At 35.8% G+C, this 18,889-nt stretch overlaps 2 protein-coding genes across 10 annotated transcripts in view; one reads left to right on the forward strand and one right to left on the reverse strand.

Moving 5' to 3' along the window:
- LOC105561531 (ABC transporter A family member 1-like) overlaps nt 1–18,889 on the forward strand; it is a 37,802-nt gene that overhangs the window by 14,036 nt on the left and 4,877 nt on the right. For all 4 annotated transcript variants that reach the window (XM_012011590.1, XM_012011589.1, XM_012011591.1 and 1 more), the window contains 22 exons: nt 1,146–1,267; nt 6,958–7,131; nt 7,618–7,799; nt 8,372–8,579; nt 8,717–8,792; nt 8,888–9,041; nt 9,189–9,375; nt 9,548–9,691; nt 9,941–10,091; nt 10,260–10,333; nt 10,681–11,133; nt 11,280–11,629; nt 11,993–12,399; nt 12,592–12,849; nt 13,279–13,543; nt 13,808–13,982; nt 14,388–14,724; nt 15,815–16,092; nt 16,602–16,751; nt 17,044–17,405; nt 17,870–18,077; nt 18,370–18,709. In XM_012011590.1, coding sequence (XP_011866980.1) covers nt 1,146–1,267; nt 6,958–7,131; nt 7,618–7,799; nt 8,372–8,579; nt 8,717–8,792; nt 8,888–9,041; nt 9,189–9,375; nt 9,548–9,691; nt 9,941–10,091; nt 10,260–10,333; nt 10,681–11,133; nt 11,280–11,629; nt 11,993–12,399; nt 12,592–12,849; nt 13,279–13,543; nt 13,808–13,982; nt 14,388–14,724; nt 15,815–16,092; nt 16,602–16,751; nt 17,044–17,405; nt 17,870–18,077; nt 18,370–18,709 — 5,055 coding nt within the window. The remainder of the gene's footprint in view (nt 1–1,145; nt 1,268–6,957; nt 7,132–7,617; nt 7,800–8,371; nt 8,580–8,716; nt 8,793–8,887; nt 9,042–9,188; nt 9,376–9,547; nt 9,692–9,940; nt 10,092–10,259; nt 10,334–10,680; nt 11,134–11,279; nt 11,630–11,992; nt 12,400–12,591; nt 12,850–13,278; nt 13,544–13,807; nt 13,983–14,387; nt 14,725–15,814; nt 16,093–16,601; nt 16,752–17,043; nt 17,406–17,869; nt 18,078–18,369; nt 18,710–18,889) is intronic.
- LOC105561530 (tubulin polyglutamylase complex subunit 2) lies at nt 3,310–5,825 on the reverse strand. 6 transcript variants are annotated; one of them, XM_012011586.1, is made up of 4 exons: nt 5,616–5,825; nt 4,806–5,073; nt 3,601–4,159; nt 3,310–3,524 (listed from the first exon to the last, which is right to left on the reverse strand). In XM_012011586.1, exons 2-4 carry the CDS (start codon nt 5,047–5,049, stop codon nt 3,467–3,469), a joined length of 861 nt encoding a protein of 286 aa, XP_011866976.1. In that variant the 5' UTR covers nt 5,050–5,073; nt 5,616–5,825; the 3' UTR covers nt 3,310–3,466. The 6 variants fall into 6 exon arrangements, with proteins under 6 accessions (XP_011866976.1, XP_011866974.1, XP_011866973.1 ...); XM_012011584.1 differs by having other exon boundaries at nt 3,310–3,494; nt 5,587–5,825; XM_012011583.1 differs by having other exon boundaries at nt 5,587–5,825.

The following is an 18,889-nucleotide window of genomic DNA, read 5'->3' on the forward strand; positions in this document are numbered from 1 at the left end:
TTGGCAAGATCGATTCATTTTCGTCCATTTATATTCTTGGCAGTTATTATAGCATTTTTTTCAGATATATTCTATACTTTAACTTAAACTCGAATAGAAATTGGATCGAAATTTCGATTGGGACCAAAAATGTCACCGTTCTAAGAAAATAACCCTTTTTCTATAAAAGAATCATCAGACACATACGAAAGAGCAAAAGAAAGGAATCAATTCCCAGAAAGCCACCGAATTGTTGGATGGCTCGTATTTTGATGTTTTAAACAAACTCGCCACGTTATCTCATAAATAATTAAACTAATAACAAATTATCATCTTGCCCTCTCCGCCACATGAAAACTCAGTCCTTCTCGAACCGTTGAAGACTCGAGACAAATCGGATTTTTGACTATTGACTTAATTTTTACGGATCCCTGTTCATCACGTTACATCTAAATAAGTTATACCCCCATATAAAATTGTTCGTTCTATAGTTCGACTAGTTAATTATTATAATTTGTTTTAATTTAGACTTTCATACCTTCCGGAATGAACTTTAAAGGAATTATTAGACGTCTTTGGCAACGCGATAAGTGCCGAACGTGACAGCTATTTGCGGATTAAAACTATAATTACAGTACTAGCGGCTCGTTAAAATGTGTTGCATCTTATATTTTTTCAACACGACAATCTAATCTGCAATTAGACAAAGTAAAAGCCATCCAACAACTCGGTGTCTTTCCGGGAATCGATTCCTTTCTTATCCTCTTTTGTACGTACTACTTCGCTGATGATTCTTTTATAGAAAAAGGGTTTTTTTTCTAAAATGGTGACATTCTTCCAATCAAAACTTCAACTTTATCTTTTTCTTACTATTTTTTAACCTCGCTGAAGAAGACATTCCGTTGTATTTAGTTCTGTAATTAATCGCAATCGATATTACGATGCGAAATTAATTTGTTACCTTTAGAACAATTCTACAACCTTTTTGCTCGTCTAATATATCGGCCGTGACACCAAACATTTGTTATTGCTAAAAAAAAGACGAGCGTGACTATCTTCTTTAATGAATTGCTAAAACAATGCAACAAAATTTGAGCTTTATACACCTGCCACTTTCAAACATTGAAATTTCGTCGCCGTTTAGTTTGTCGATATTTCTGTTGCAGAGGACGCGAGGGTGAGCGCATCACGCAGGATGAATTCGTGCGCGCTCTACTTTTCCCAACTGCGGGCGATGCTCGTGAGGAATCTCCTGCTGAAGAAACGTGACACGCGGAAGACGTTTATGGTATGTGCAATCGAATTCTGATATACTAATGCAATTAAAAGTTTCTATCGCGGTAACAATTGGCTCTCGATGTCTCTCGAGCCACGATCGATTATTTTCGTAATTCAATCTTTAAATAGAGGCCCAAACGCTCTCAGTCGCTCGGTGTGATTTTCGTCTTTTCAAGATCGACAGTTATCGGCGTAGCTCGCTCTGTTAGAAAAGAGTTGTACACGTTAAACATTATTAGACACTAATGGTAAGATCCGGCCCGACCGTGTCAGGCTTTTCTAGTACTTGTGGAATTGTCATTTACCTGGTAATCCTCGGAGAGATGTAGTTAAATTAAAAATCGACACCTGTCTCTCGAGGAACACGTCGCGGGGCGTGTGCCAAGTGGTTATTCGTGCCATATATACAGCCGAAGCCAGCAGAAATGTGTTGCCAAAATCATTCTTGAAGGCTCTCTCCGGGAGGCGATGGGCTGCGTATCGAAATCATTCGAAGTGACGAACTTGGAAGTTCTCGCCGTCATGCCGTAAAGTACACGTTGACATTAGACCAACTTATATATATTTTTCTCAACGTTTAAAACATACAATGTATGAACGTCAAACATTGGACGCGACACTGTTTACTGGGAGAGGTGTAAACGGGAAACTTTCTCGTTTGGTCCAACTAAACGCGTCTGTAACAGAATTCGTTTAAAAATAACTGAGATATATAAAGATTTCTATGATATATGAAATTTCTATTTTCACTCTCGAACGTAATTTACGACTCTTTGAATTTTTTACGCTTTCAAACCATAGCTAAAAAAATTAACTGTCAAGTGTGTCTTTTTTATTGAGTTTGATCAACGGTACACGATTGACGTAGAAAAATATGTTATTTTAACAATCTCAAATATAAGAGTTATATAACTTCGCATTTAGAGCCCCCGTCGAATTTTCGTCGGGAATAGCTAACTTCACATTCATTAGGTAATCCGTAGAACTGTATGAGAGTACAACGAAAGTAAAACGATGTAAAAAGAAGAGAATGACGCGGGCGTTTGCGGGAATGGCGACGGCACGACTGCGTCTTGTCGCAGACTGCGTTCGCCAACTTCGCTGCCAATCGGACGTTTTTGCGTAATCGCCGTGCCAACTGGGCCAAGGGAGTTAGTGATGGAGAAGGGAAAATGCCTCTCTGTTTTCGTTGAGTTTTTCCCACTTTTTTACGTCACGGTGCATATGAAGACGTTGCATCCAGGATTGATATGCATAATTGAAAGTGAAAAGAATTGCAATCATAATTTGATAAATCATATTCGGGAATTTACTTAAATCCAATACTTAAATTAAATTTGAAAACTTAAATAAATTATATATAATTTATGTATAATATGTAATATATATAATATTATATATATATGTATATGTATAATTATTAAAATAATAAATAAAAATAAAATAATGAAAAGTTTTAAAAACCATCAGTAATTCGCAATATCTGAGGCATAATTTCGCTAAGTATTATAATTTTATTACAGGAATGCATGATTCTTTTTAAAGAAAAATCTATTTAATTTTAATTACAAAGTTAGTTTTGCATTTATTTAAATCTTTGAAATTTGATTCACCAGAATCAAATTTCAAAGATATTAATTTGTAATCTACCTTATGTATGTATAGCCTGATATTAATTCTTAAATATGTATAATCATTTTTCACAATTTGAACTTTCTAATAGTTTCTGCCAGACCTAGATGGGGGACGTGGTACACTCGCTATAAATATATATTCTACATTTAATATACCACATGCTCCACAAATTGCTAAATTATTCAGACGAGAGAATATAGACTCGTCTCGGTTGTCAAATAATTACTGACTTGCTTCAATTAAGATTTAATATTTATATTTTCCGAGGGAAACCTAAAATATATTTAGTTTATATATGAATACATTTTTCTGACATTTCAAATAAATTAATTATCTAGAAACTTTAAATGCTTCTTATCTCAATTCTGAAATAATTGCTCATTTTCTCAATCCATGTTCCAATACTGAATACATCAATTTATAGTTTATTAGCTCTAGAACGCTTGATTATTTATTGTGTTATACACAGCTGGATACATGTCGAGAAAATCCATTTCTCACTGTTTGATATGTACTCGTACTAACATATCACATACATTCATATACGTAATGACAAAATAGAGGGAAGAGCACTCTACTGTGTTGCGGTATCTGCTGGGAATCTACAAAGGCCATAAAAATTACAAATTTCTCTTATTGTCAGCTTGATTTTGAGCGGAACCCTGCTTTTGTTCAAAGTTTCAAGTGCCATTAGTGAAACAAGCTCACTTTTTACGAGCGTTCCTCTGCTTACTGTCCTTGGCCTTGAAGATACCTGGATCAAGAACATTAATGGGTCCGTTGTTCCACAATGAAGCAGACACGGACTCGGTAGGCTCGACGGTGGACGGTAGTAGATGAGGCCCGATCAGAAAATACGCTTGCTCGACCCAGGTAGGCAGAGCTAAGCCGACGACGCAACACTGCCACAGCGGCAGGCCCAGATGGACCAGCATCATACGGAAGTATGTGGTAAAATTGTCAGCCAGATTGTACCAGCCGCTGCCGCGATGGAGCCAGATACTCGGCGAATCCTGTTCCTGTTTAGAGCGATATGCCAAATAGATCCTACCGTTTTCGGGGCCTGGAAAGCACTGACCGATCTCGAAGAGCTTGCAGTCGCGCGAGTCCCCGGCAAACATGGTATCCTGCGACTCTGCGGTGACGTTCCCCGCTTGGATTCCTGACGAGTCCTGCGTCGACGATCCCGCCTGCCGATCCTTGCCGACATATCTCTTCAGCGACGAAAGACCACCGATCTCCATACGACCTACTGCGAATTCCTCGCCTGTATCGATATGAAATTCTTTAATAGGTTTAGGATTGTGATAGAAGAATCCTGACATGCAAGCTTTTTGAAAAATCGGTAAATAGCGGTTTCAGTGATTAGAAATTGGCGATTTCTATCTGTCATAATATCATAATACCTGTCATAATATATTCGGAAGGTTTAATCTCTATGTTTATATCGCTTATTACATTAATTATATCTTTCAATTTGATACATTATAATACTTGTTAATAATTACATTAAAAAATCTACGCAAAATAAAAACATTAACAGTAGGCCTTTTTGTTGCACAAAAAGGAATTGTTCTTTTATTAGTAGTTTTACTTAAAAATTATATAAAATAAATAAAATCATAACTTAGAATTAATGAATTGAAATAACAAAAAAATACATAAAACATTAAACTGCAATATATTAATAAAAATTTTTTATAAAATTATACACATGTGGAATATTATATTTCAGCGATATAAGAAGAAGATTTTTTCTAATGGATAAAATTACCAATATAATAAATACAATATAATTTTATGTATATCTAAATGTTGAAATGGAGAAAGTACCGTCGATGACACTGAAAGGATTACAGAGCAAAGAATACACTGAATCAGAAATGCAAAATTAAAATATTCGTCGTGGTTACCTGCTATATCAAGATTCCACTGCAGCAGGAAACCATCGATGGAGGCGTAAAAATTCCGGATATCCTCAGGAAGCGCGCAGCAATGGCGTTGCTCCCAGTTGGTGATGGCACCGAATTCGCAGCCGTTTCGCCTCTCGACCCGCACGTTTCTCACGCATGGCGAGTTCTCGAGGATCTTGACCACGCCGAGGGTCAGATTCTCGTAGAAGGAATCCTCGGTGACAATGTCCACGCAGAACGACATCGTCTCGGTGTTCTTACCCTCTGTCTTTTGCAAATTCAATCATTTTCAAATTGATCTGTCCTTTTGAAAAGAAAATTTATGTTGCAAAATATATTTCTATTAATCTTTTTAATCCATCTGTTTCGTAAGCTGTCTGTTACTTCCGCATTAAAAAAAAAAGCGATAGAGGAATTGTAGAGAAATCATAAAGGTAAAAAAATTCCAATATTGTTAGCAACATTCTACAGACACACAAAGTATTTATAATTATGACAAAGAATGAGAAAATAATTGAAGTTACATTTTATAACTGTACAAATAATTTAATTTTTAATATGTATTTTAAAATATATATTTTAATATATTCTCTCGCATGTTCGCTCCCCTCGGACCATCATGCAATTCGTGTTCATTCTTGCTTTTTTGTTCTGTCTCTCTTATCATTCTATTTCTTACAATACCTCTCCTTATGCAATGTTAGCTTCTTGCAGCAGATAAAAGTTAAAAGACGTGATGAGTAAATGAATGGTGCATTAAGTCACAGATGGAAGCAATTACCATTTGTATGTTTATACTATTCTGCTCACTTATTCTGCTCATTTCCGACGAGGAAGAAATATAAGGGTCTTATTCACTCGCATTCGAAACATTATGACGTTTTTGTAATTGACATTACGTCAATCTGAGTTACGTAATCGACGTATTGACACCAATGCCGAAATGATATAAATTTTTACACTACGATCGCATTACGACACATTACGCTTCGTCCGTGACAGTGTCAAAAAGATCTCTGGCAATGTCTACGTTTCGACGTTCTAGTAATCATCGCGAGGAGTATACGTCAGTTCTTTGTTGATCGCCATGACGACGGAACACTTTCGAGCTATCAATATCTCCAAACAAACACTGAGTTGACTGAGTGTCTCACAAATATTGTCTCTTTACTCGTCCAGAATTAATTAAAAATCCTGTTGAAACTTTTCGACTTTATCTTAAACAAGATTTAGCATTTTAGCTTTTTACCTCATCTATTTAAATATATTAAATGTCACGAGAGAGAAAGAGGCAATCGAGCCTGCAGGATCAAGATTTATCTTATTAGAATGAAATTGACCTTAATGACGTATTTGAAAAATCAACTATAATTCATTTACTTTTTTTTGTATAAATTAACGTATAACATATCTATTATTTTTAATTATTTATAAAACAAAAATTATTCATATCTCGATATCTAAGATAACGAATACAACTGCAATAATCTACAAATAAACTGTAAAATTTGCAAAAGCGAGGTATGATTATGAAATAATAATATTGCAATTATTAATAAAGTTATCATGCACTCTCGTATTAAAGTTCTCAAAGTTTTTCGTTATCATCTCTTTGTGAAGATTGAAACAAAATTGTCAGTTTATCAAAAGGGAAAAATACCCGGTCGAAATGATTTGAAATATTGTTTGGTATCGCGTTGTGAATAGTGGAACAGAACAGCAGGTGCGTGTATGGAACACGGAATAATTACGGGACACACAGGGGATTTCTTATTACGTAAAATTTACGTGGTACGTTTTACGCAATATGAAACGAAGGCTAACCATTCTATATTGCAACAAATACCAAAAATATTTTATTTATCCAGTGTAAACGGTGTATATGTATAAATATAAAACGGCTGCATTTTCAAAACATGTTTTTTTTAAAGACAATTACAATAAAGTAACAAAGAAAAATTCTCCTCGATACATTAATAATATTGAGCTACACATGTATACGATTGTTGTTAATTTATCAATTATCGTCGCTCTAGAGAGAAAAATGCAGAGGTTTATTTCTTTGAAGTCGCTTGGATTCTTTTTACTAAAATGCTACCAAGTTACTACATATTTCTTTGATCCGAAATTAGCATCATTTGATTGCCTACAGGAGGTCGTTCTACCCCTCTATATCCTCGGGGCCTTGATCGTGATAAAGGTCATGATACCCAATCCAAACTTTCCCGCGATGACGACGCAGAGGCATGAAGGAGATATATTTGAATTATTCAATGGCTACAAAAACAATACGATCGCCGTGGTACCCAATTCTACGGAAACCCTCGTAAGTACTGGTCTCTAGATCACCGCCGACTCAATGCGTTGAATTATTGACTCAAGTACAAATACTTTTGCTTTTCAAACGTTGTAAAAAACATCTCATTATATATGTGTATATATGAATAAAATTGCAATATTGTTCCATTTCATTTTTGTTAAATATATTTTTCATTGAATTCATCTGTTTAAATAATGCTTCTTACTCTTTAAAAAAAAACTAAATTTTTGCAAAAGTTAAAAATTGCTATTTTTATGTTTTTTAAAACGAAAATATAAAATTGTAATTCTGTTTCTTTTAATATTTTGGAACAATATTTTATCTAGAAATAATCAATTTTGGATTCATTATAAATCACTTTTACTTGCTACATATCTTTTACTATAATAATCGTGTGTAATTTTATTTCGGAATCAACTGTTTTAAGAGATTATTTCTCGGCCAATTATTGCGAACTTTCGCCTGATATAAAATTAATGATGTATTTTCTAGAGCTTCTTAAACTCCATGAATAGCCTCTGGCGCTCTATGTGGGATTATCCCGATAAGCTTCCTTTAAACTTCATGGTGTTCGACACGAAAGATGATCTACAAGCAGCGTACTGGAGAGACCCTTACAGTGTACCCCTAGCAGTTATCTTCGAGGACCCCCAGCCAATATCACAACGTCTCAAGTAAGATAATTTTACTCGTTTTAACTATTAAATTTAAATAAGGCAGTACGCAATATTTTTCAAAGAAGAAATGCATGCAGAAAGTGAAGAAGAAAAGTTTTTACGATAAGGAATATTTTTATTTCTTACGTTTGTATTAAGTTTCTTATTGCGCCAATTTATTTCTTGAAATAAAGATATCGAAGATTTTTATAATGAATAGGTAAATAGGTATTACATGGAGAGATGTCGGAAATCGTTTTTATAAAAGTTTTTCCTCTTTTACTTTCCTACAACGTACAGGAAATAACTTCATAATATATGCATGTATGTAATAGATTCTGGTTAATATAACCTGACTTCATTAATTTTATAACTATTTTAATGTGACTGCCTGTTTTGTTATTACAGTTAATATCACATGCATCTTATGCGTTTAAATTTCGGAAAATAAATTTCGAAATCAGATATAAAACGATGAACGGAGACTATTAATTGTGATTTTTCCCCCCTTTTTTTATTCGACTCTCGAGAGAAGCATAGCTCAGTTATTAGCTCTTTTATTAACACATGGAACCTTTTGTACTGTTTAGATATGAAATTAGGACGAATCCTTCGTATACCTCGCCGCCGTCGCCAACCGAATTGTATTCTGCTCCGATCAGTTGTCGAAAGAATAAAACCGGTCACTGGATGGGTGATATTTTTTCGATAAAGACCGGGGAATCCTGTCCCGTTAACAATTACTTGCATTCCGGCTTTTTGGCCTTGCAGATGATAATGGATATCACAAAGATAAGAGTGAGTCCTTCCCTTTACTTTGAAGTATAAATGTCTACTAAGTTTTCATTTTATGGCTCCCGTCTTTTGCTTGATAAGAATATAAGTCTGATCTGGCAATTAAATTCAGCGATTGAGCCTGGTGTTACTGTTTGCAGTTGGACGTGGGAAATTTCGACGTGACAGTACCAGATATTAAACTCATAATGTTTCCCAAGGAAGCGTATACTGCTGGTGAGCGGTCTGATCAGAAAATTTTCTTTTAAAATTTACTTATTTCTGCGATACACACCGCGTTCAGAGTTGTAACGATTGCATTATTTTCTTAGACTGGATGTTGGCCTTCAGAGTTGTTATTCCGCTTTACATGGTCTTGGCGCTTTCGCAATTCGTCACCTATCTTTTGATCCTAATAGTCGGCGAGAAGGAAAATAAGATTAAAGAGGGAATGAAAATGATGGGCTTAAACGATTCAGTGTTTTGGTAAGACAGTAATTTACAAATAATTCTGTCAAATAGCGATCTCCAGCTCCAACGATACACGATTCTCTAAATACACGTTGGTTTATATAAAATATTCTTAACAATATTCTCTTGCAGCGTTACACATTTCTTTTCTTCCTTTCGTAGGTTGTCTTGGTTCATCATCTACAGCATTTTCGTCTTTTTGCTCTCTGCTGTTGGAGTGGTGTTGCTCTTCACGCTGCAAATGTTTCAACACACGCATTTCCTACCCATATTCCTTTTGGTTGTTCTATATAGTTTCTCCGTAATTATGTTCGCCTTTATGATCACACCATTCTTCGACAAATCGCGCGTAAGTAATTGTTTTTTATATATTTTAGTTAAAGCTTTAAAATCTAAATTGTATATATATTTTTTTTTAATTGGCAAAGAACAGTAGCATAAATTATTTGTTACCTTTTTTATTACCTTAATTAAGAAATATATAATATGAGGAATAAGGATATCTTTTTTATTTATTTCAGACGGCTGGTGTCTTAGGAAACTTTGCTGTCACAATATTGAGCTTGATGTACTTCATCCAAGTATTTGTAAGTGATTCCAGCTCAGTCACGTACTGGTTGGTTTCTTTAATCAGCCCAACCGCCGTCGCCTTGGCAATGGATAAAGTAAGTCTCAAAGTACTCTGTGATGGCAATTTATCTTATTGGGACTTTGATTTGATGGTTTAATCTTCAATAACATAATTTTGAAATAAATTGTTAATAATGGTCTTTAATTTTCTATTATTGGTAAAGTTTTACTTAACATTTACAAATGGCTTAACAGAGGGACTTGCAAGAGTTTTTTTATAATTACGACAAAGTGGATTTGTTATGTATGTCGTATTTTAAAAAGCTTGGCACTGTGTTGCCTAGGCTCTAGTACTGGATCTGCAAGGTGAGGGAGTGAATTTCGATAATCTCTGGTCCGGCCCAGGGATACCTTTCGGCGGCAGTCTCATCATGATGAGTCTGGATATCATTCTGTACGGCTATCTGGCCTATTATCTCGACTCTGTGATACCAAGTATGTTTTTCTTTTATTTTTTCACAATCTACCATAATGTTATATTGTTTCACACAAAGTATTCCAATTTTGCTAGGTGCGAGAATATCTTTACATTCTATTCAAATTTTCAGAAATAATTTGTTTGCGCGTATCTGGATAGAACTTAATGTAAATATCTATTTCTAGGTGAGTATGGAACTAAGAGGCCACCTTGGTTTTGCTTTTTACCTGGATATTGGTGTCCAAAAAAGGTTCAAAGGGTGAGTTCTTAAGAATATACAATGAAAACATAAATAAGACTATGTATGACTACTTTCATTAAAATATATCACACACACATACATGTATGATACATCAGATAACTGAACTTTTTTAAATAAAATTATACAATTTTTTTTTTATTGTGATGGATTATTTTACTAATGTGTACCGGCTGTTTGAAATATTTTAAAATAATATAAAATTTGGAGAACAGAAGAGGTGTAGAAAAATATCAAAAGGTTTTTGTTAATCGAGTCATTCTTTTCTCCTTTCGCCAATAAAGGCACTGATCATTGATGAGTTGATGGGAATATCACGGTCGTCGTTTTCATAGAAATATTTGCAGGTGCCGTCGTCGAACGGCGAGTCAAACTCGTTCATTCCGGGCGAGGAGACACATCGCGACGTGGAACCGGTGGTGCGCGAGATGAAGGGCCGCGAAGCGATCAGGATAGCCGACCTCTACAAGTCGTTCCACAAGTGCAGGCATCCGGAGATCAAGGCGGTGAACGGCATCAATCTGACTATCTACGAGGGCCAGATCACCGCCATCCTCGGTCACAATGGCGCTGGCAAGACCACCCTCTTTAACATCCTTACGGGTCTGACCTCACCTACATCCGGCACCGCCCTTATATTCGGTTACGATGTGCGCGATTCCAACGACATGCGGGCGATACGCAGCATGACCGGGGTTTGCCCGCAACACGATATCCTTTTTGATCTGCTGACGCCGCGCGAGCACCTCGAGTTCTTTGCCGCAGTGCGTGGCATTCCACGCTCGATGATACAGCACGAGGTACACAGACGATAAAAGCATCCATGTATATCGTGTTTAAGTTATATTGATTTACACGCTACTTTACGCAGTAATTTATATTAATTGACGGAGGGTGGCATTTTTATTTGTAAGAATAAAAGTTGATAAGAAGATTACTTCTCCAGGTGAAGAAAACTCTGAAAGACATCGATCTGGTTGAGAAGGCGGACACCTTCGCGCGATACCTAAGTGGTGGGCAGAAGAGAAAGCTGTCTGTGGGAGTCGCTATCATCGGTGATCCTAAAATTATTATTCTCGACGAGCCTACCGCCGGGGTGGATCCTTACTCGAGGAGACAGATGTGGTCCCTTCTGCAGTCGCGGCGACATGGAAAAGTGATTTTACTTACAACTCATTTCATGGACGAGGCCGACATACTCGCCGACAGGAAAGCAGTAATCAGCAAGGGAAAGCTCAGATGTTGCGGCAGCTCCCTGTTTTTAAAGAACAAATTCGGCATTGGATATCATTTAACGTAAGAATGCTACCAGTATTTGTTTTTATATCATATTGAGAGAAAACTCAGTTTGTGAAATTAAAATTCTGGCGTTTCAAATTCTTGACTTGGAAAAAGGAAACGAAAACGAAGTATTTTCTTGCTTCGCGTTTATTAATTTCAGATCTTTCTCTCTTGCTTATTTTAATTCCACTATTTTAAATAGTTTGATGTAAACATAATTTAATTCTTTATAGAAGAACATATGGAGTAATACAAAAAATTCAACGTCACATTTTATTAGAGCTTCTTTCAATGGAAAGTAATTACGAAGCGTATATAATTTTCTGCCAACAATAAAATACTTTCAAACATTTAATGAATATTGTTTTGCAATTACAGATTAGTTTTAGAGGGTAATGCCAGGGAACATGCTATCGGCCGATTAGTAATGTCACACGTGAATAAAGCGGAAAAGGCGAGACGTCACGGTCGGGAACTGAGCTTCATTCTACCTCACAATTCCGTGGAAAACTTTGCACCCCTTTTCTCCGCTATTGAGCACGAAATTAAGACTCGTTCGAGTAGACTTGGCATCAGCAGCTATGGTGTGTCGATGACCACCCTGGAAGAGGTATTTTTGCACCTGGAGAAAGACGAGGAGACCGAATGTACAATGGACAACCTGTCGAAGAAGATGGTGCGTAATCGCGCGCTCAGCCGATCACTTTCGTTGCAATCCAAGAGCACGTCGTATCAGAGTTTGCAGAACGAGGGGGTAACTGTACAAGGAGACAGCCAAGGGAAAGGTGCGTGGATCACTTTTTCTCATACATTCCGTCTCCAGAGCTTTTGCAATTCAAAAGAAGACGGTTGGTTTTTTTTCTCTAAAGTAAATATGTGATTTTCGTTATTTAATTATTCATCAATACCGTTAAATATTAATATTACCGTAATATGTTATTTAACCATTGGTGTAATAATATTATGGAATTCTTTAGTGAACGATATACCGGATGGCGTACAAAATGATCGAAATCCACCCGTGCTCGGTCTCGGCCTAGATCCCATCAAGATTCGGCCTAACTTCTTTCAAACTCTCTATGCCATGCTACGTATAAGAGTGCTCAGACTCTTCAGAAACCTCCAACTGCTGTACTTCACCATCATCATGCCCCTGGCTCTGATAGTGCTCGGACTCTATGTGAACAGTATTCGGACGGTCGATGTTAAGTTTGAGTCGCTACAACTTAATAGCCGTAAGTGATTGCAACTTATGCAAAATAGGAGATAATAGCTCGACTCTTTTTTTTCAACTTATTTTTTAAACAAGTATTGTAAATCAGTTCTCTTTAAAGAACAACGTTTCCAAGTCGTCTTGATGCAAAAATATTATCTTATACATATGTAAGATTTTTGTAAAAATTTGGAGAATTATTACATATTTAAACATGTGTCCCTAAATTTACGGATACGGATGATTAAAATTAGTTAGGTAATATACATATTATAATATATCTTCATATCACAGAATTAAAAATTGTTACTGCGAATCAATCAGATTCATGAATTTATGGGCAAATGTAGCCATTTATTTGATTAAAAAAATTGTATTTTCGAAGCTTGATAAAAATGTTACTATTTTTGGAAAATCAATTCAATCGTGGAATGCTTTCTCTCTTTCTTAGGTACATACAACGAAACCGAAATCGTCTATCTAAATAATACCGACCAGGACATTACCAAGTTGATAGACAGCATAGCTCAAGACGCGAAGCACATCGAAGAGTATGATGGCAATTTCGCGAATTTAATGAATATCGCGCCGCACATAGCCGCCTTCAACATTAATGATTATAATCTACCACGACTCAATCTGACCGTTACGTACAACGACACGATGCAACATTCCCTTCCGATACTGATAAACATTCTTTCGAACGCTTATTATAGGTAAGTTCGCGAAAAATTAAAGAGGTTCGGTAGTTTGTAAAATATTTGAAGTACAAAAATTCTTTAGAGATAAGAGTTGCTCAAAGAATTACATTTATTGTAAAACATTTTGAAAAACATAAAATCGCAAAAATATTAACATAAAAGATTTACAAATTCATTTCTTAACAGTTTTAATTTTTATAAGAAATAAAAAAGATTAGTTGGATACAACAAATATGCATCAAACAGAGTGATATTTTTATGAATTAAATTTTTATTTAGATTGATATCGGGAAAAAACGAAGCTACGCCGATCGAAGTCTATACACATCCCTTCCAGCAAACATCGCAACCCCAACAGTTCAATATCGGCGCGGCCAGCTGTGCTACACTCCTCGGCATGGTTTTCATATTATTGCCAATTACTTTAGCGGTGGACATGGTTTACGATCGCGAGGTAAAAGTTTTGCTGTTAAATTCTAACTATAGATCATACAAGCCATGTTTCAGCTTCTATTTTTCCGCTAGACATTTTCTGTTTAATTAGAATTTTCATAATATAATATTTAGCATTCTAGTAATAATAGCATTCAAGTGTCTTAACAATTCATGCTAAAAATTAAACAAAATATCTATTAACGTGATTCTTACTTGAAATTAGACGGGTGAGTTTTTCTTTTGTCTGTTTTAAACGAAACAAATGTTTTACATAGATTCTAATTCTTGACATTATATATTTGTTTAAATAAAAAATGAAATTTTTGTATCTAAAGTCGATCGAAAAGTTCAGCAAATATAAAGTTAAAATTTAATGAGGTAATTTTTTCAGGGAGATTTTATGCGTAATATAAATATTTTTCAGATCAAAGCGAAGAATCAACTTCGCGTGAATGGCCTGTCGTTCTCCATGTATTTTCTTAGCTACTTCATTGTGCTACTCGGCCTGATGACTTTCATCTGCCTGTGCATCCTCGGCATCATATTCATCTTCGATGTGCCTTCGCTACGGGAAATACCGGCCATCATCACCCTCGGCATTCTCATCATGTTCTACTGCCCATCGTCTATCCTCTTCTCTACATGTCTCAGTTACATCTTCGACAAGTTGGACTCCGCGCAAAGCATGTTGCCGAACATCGCGACCTTCTTCGGGTTGCTACCGTTCATCTTCGTCATGATCCTCGATATGCAAGGATTCGGTAAGTAGCAATCGATGCACTCGGACCATCTTCTCACTTTCTTCCAGTAGAATTGCGATGGAAAGGCATATTTTTCAATTTCGAAGTCTAATTCGCGATGTTACTCATGAAATGAAACTATTCATATCTTTTTGCTTTCAGTCTTGTATTTTTGAAATATTTTTTTAACAGTCAGATTTAATTGTGAATGCGTCTGCTACAAATTTTATTGACAGAATGTCAGCAAAAGTACATATAACAGAAATTAATAATAGAATATAACGGCAGAGACTGCAAAAACTGAGTGGAATCTGTCATTTCTTAACTACTTAAATAATGTATTCCATTTAAATGTTAGCAAAGTGACAGATTCTATTCGATTTTTATCAGTAATCTGTTTGCAAATTATATTAATAGATTTTGCCAGCAAGAGTTTAACGCGGACACAGATAATACCGGATTTGTTGCAATATCTGAAATCTGTTGCCATATGCTGCTACAGTTTGCTTATTGAGGAGCTACAATCTAGACAGCACACGTGTCTAAAAGGCATCATAAAGATATCTTTAAGACATCTTTTAGACGTACGTATCTAATACGGCGTCTACAATGAGACTTTAAGACGTAAGACTAAAAAATTAATCAATCATAGTCGAATGTGAAGACAATACTCGACTGTAATTGGCCAATTTTCTAAATCTTATATCCTGAAAAGACAACTTAATGACGTCTTAAAGATATCTTTTAGATATGCATGCTATCTGGGAAGTCTTCGATTTTGAATGTCAGTTTTTAACTTGCGGCATTGTCGATTGATGGGACAATTTATGTATCTTTTCCTCTTATCTTTATTTAAAATTTCGGTATTACAAGCCTCTTGTAATTGTTTTTCTTGAAACCTCATACATTCACCAAGACGGGTATACATTTTGCGGCGTCTACAATGAGATCTTTAAGACGTAAAATTTAAGAAAGCGACTTGTCACAATCGAATGTGAGAAGAATGATCGACTGCGATTGGCCATTTTCTTAAATCTTACGTCTTAAAGATCTCAATGTAGACGCCGCATTAAAGTTACAAAATCTATCACGTTACGATCTGTTGCTCAAGGTGGGACAGCTTCGTTCGCGTTGCACGTGGTCTTTTGCCTATCGAACAGCATGTACGTACCATATGCGGCGGTATACTACGTGGATCGCGTTCATTTGATGTGCTCCATCAACGCCGCCTGCCACTATCTCGTCATGTCTGATTATCTCACCACGGAGATCATATTGTTGGCTTTTGGCGCGCTGCTGCAATGCCCGGTTTGGTTCTTCGTGCTACTTCTGCTGGACATCAACAAGAACGGCGGCAATGTCAGCGATATCTTTAAACGCTATTTCCTGGTTAGCACAAATTATCACTTAAATTTTTTACTGTTAATTATATTTTTCTTTTCACATACAACACATGCAAAGTTGGCTATTGTTAAGTTTCGTATGTGTGTGTGTGCGTGTGCGTGTGCGTGTGTGTGTGTGAACATTGCAATTAAAATTATTCGATTGCTTCTCATAGAAAAGAATTACAAATTTCTTAATTTTTCATTTGTTTTTCTAATTTACTTGCATACATATTTTTTTAATTATATAATCTAACACTGATTTATGAGAAAACCCATTATAATTTCTTGCGTAAAATATGTAAGTATACATTTTTGTTAAGAATAGAGTTATACAATTTTTTGCTTATTTAATAAATGAATATTGCAAATCTTTTATATAATTTAATATACATATACATTCCAGCTATATTATTTATGAGCGAATAGTCTTAAATCCATTAAAAACTACTAAAAGTATCTCTGATTCGAGATATATATTTGTAACACAAGATGTTACCTTTTCCATTCTTGTAGCAAGGTGGCGATTCCAATCGTGAGGAAATCATGGAAAATTCCGACATCGGCGAACACGAGGATGTGGATGTGAAAAACGAGCGGCAAAAGGTTTTCAATATTGTTGTTTCACCAGCCCTCAGTCAAGAGCCGCCGCTAGTATTGCTTCAGGTAAGTTAGTTTACAGATTAAACAGTCTGTCATTGAAAATTTTTTAAATAAAATATCTAGATACTTTGCAAGATTTTGTTCGATCTATATTGCATTTAAATATCTTAATTCTGTATACAAACTTAATCACACACATAGTCTGTTTTGACTTAAACAATTTTAACAAACAGTTTTAACTAAAACAATTTTGCCACTATTCGGGTTGATTTGATCTATATTCACCGCGATGCAACATTATTCCTGTCAGTGCGATCTTCTATTATCTCACGCGTCATGAAACGCACGATTATAGAATCTGCGAAAGGAGTATCGACCAAAGGAATCGGGATCATCCTGCTGCTCAAAGCGCGAGGAAGAGCGGAAGGTCGCCGTGCGAAATCTCTCGTTGGCGGTGGAACCGGGCGAGGTACTGGGCCTGCTGGGCCACAACGGCGCCGGCAAGACTACGACGATGAAGATCATCATCGCCGAAGTGACACCGACAAAGGGCAGGATACAGATCAGTGGCCATAGTATCAATACTAATATAGCAGAGGCTTTCCGACAGATGGGTTATTGTCCTCAACACGACGCTCAATGGAAGAATATCACCGTGAGAGAGCATCTAGAATGCTACGCCGCGATTCGCGGGGTTCCATGGAGCGAAATCGATAGGTGCGTTCTTTTTTTTTCAATATTCATCTAATCCATCTAATAACATACGTAATTTCTTAGTTGGAAAACATAAAATCCACACTGCATTACGAACTTCTTATGACACTGAACTTCTCATTAAGTGATTTATTAATCATGCGAGTCTTGGTATATACTTTTTTTGTATACATATAACGAATTCTTTAGGGATATAATAGTTAACTTGTAAACAATTTAATTCTTATAATCTTAAAAAAATTCTCTTTGGCATCAAAATTCAAACTTAAGATAACACCAAAAATTACTGTAGCACTACTAATTTATTTTAAGATATAAATACTTTTTTATGTGGCAGTTGTCTAGTTTCTCGATTTATAAATTAATACCAACTTTTTTTAACATAGGAGATAGAATGTCATTTAGTTTCGCAATACACGCTTTCTTGTGTATTTCATAGATATAACTAATTCTATTAATTGTTGCAGAATCGTGGATCTATATTTATCCGGTCTACAGATTTATGAACACGCCGACAAGCAGAGCCAAGAATGTTCCGGCGGAACTAAAAGAAAGCTTAGCTTCGCGATGGCAATGGTCGGTGGACCTAAAGTTATTCTTATGGACGAACCGAGCACGGGCATGGACCCCAGATCGAAGAGATTCCTATGGGATACGATTCTCGCTAGTTTTCAAGTAAGAGCACCATACGCTAAAAGTTAAAGCTATTTTCCTTTGTCTTACTCAATATTACATTTATCAATTACATTTTCCTAAACGATATATTTTTACAAGATCCTTAAACTAGATGAAAACATAGTATAAAACTAATACAAGTAAATGGAGAAGATGAATAATAAAGTGATAACAAGAGTAACAGAATTATCACTCAATGTATAGTTAGAAATAATTGACGTTAAAAGATAAAAAATTTTAGTGTAAGTTACATATTAAAAACCTTCCTTCTAAAAATCTGTTTAATTAATAGGGTGGCAGGGGAGTTATATTGACTACCCACTCTATGGAGGAGGCCGATGCACTGTGTTCAAGAGTCGGTATAATGGTGAAGGGTGAGCTGAGATGCATCGGTTCGACTCAGCATTTAAAGAATCTCTATGGTGCTGGTTACACCCTAGAAATGAAACTGCTAGGTGGTGATTGCACACCGACGACACCCTCCGGCGACAGAATTACCGGTTTAAAGGAATTCGTTGCTGGCCTCTTCCCCGACGCCACTCTGGAAGAGAGCTTTGCTGACCGACTAGTCTTTGCCGTGCCCCAACACTCAGTGAACTCGCTAGCTGAGTGCTTTACACAATTAGAGAAAGGTAAGAAAACAGCTTGAAGAGATTAAAGAATTTTTCCGGAGCTCAATTATCGGCCTGTCACAGGTTTAACAAATAAAATCTAAGAATATTTTTTTTATAAAAACATTGGAGAATACTAGAATTAAATGATAAGAAATTCAGAAAAAGTAGTATTATTGGTGTTTTGTTTTATGTCTAGGA

This window comes from Vollenhovia emeryi, unplaced genomic scaffold (assembly GCF_000949405.1).
Source record: "Vollenhovia emeryi isolate VEMERY1.0 unplaced genomic scaffold, V.emery_V1.0 DF939205.1, whole genome shotgun sequence".
Taxonomy (NCBI): Eukaryota; Metazoa; Arthropoda; class Insecta; order Hymenoptera; family Formicidae; genus Vollenhovia; species Vollenhovia emeryi.

Excerpts from the sequence above, each read along its gene's own strand:
- LOC105561530 (XM_012011583.1), bottom strand. The coding sequence starts at position 5,628 with ATGAGCAGAATAAGTGAGCAGAATAGTATAAACATACAAATG. Across the intron at positions 5,074-5,586 it reads ATAGTATAAACATACAAATG|ACAGAGGGTAAGAACACCGA; the intron begins GTAATTGCTTCC and ends AATTTGCAAAAG. Across the intron at positions 4,160-4,805 it reads GTGGAATCTTGATATAGCAG|GCGAGGAATTCGCAGTAGGT; the intron begins GTAACCACGACG and ends ATATCGATACAG.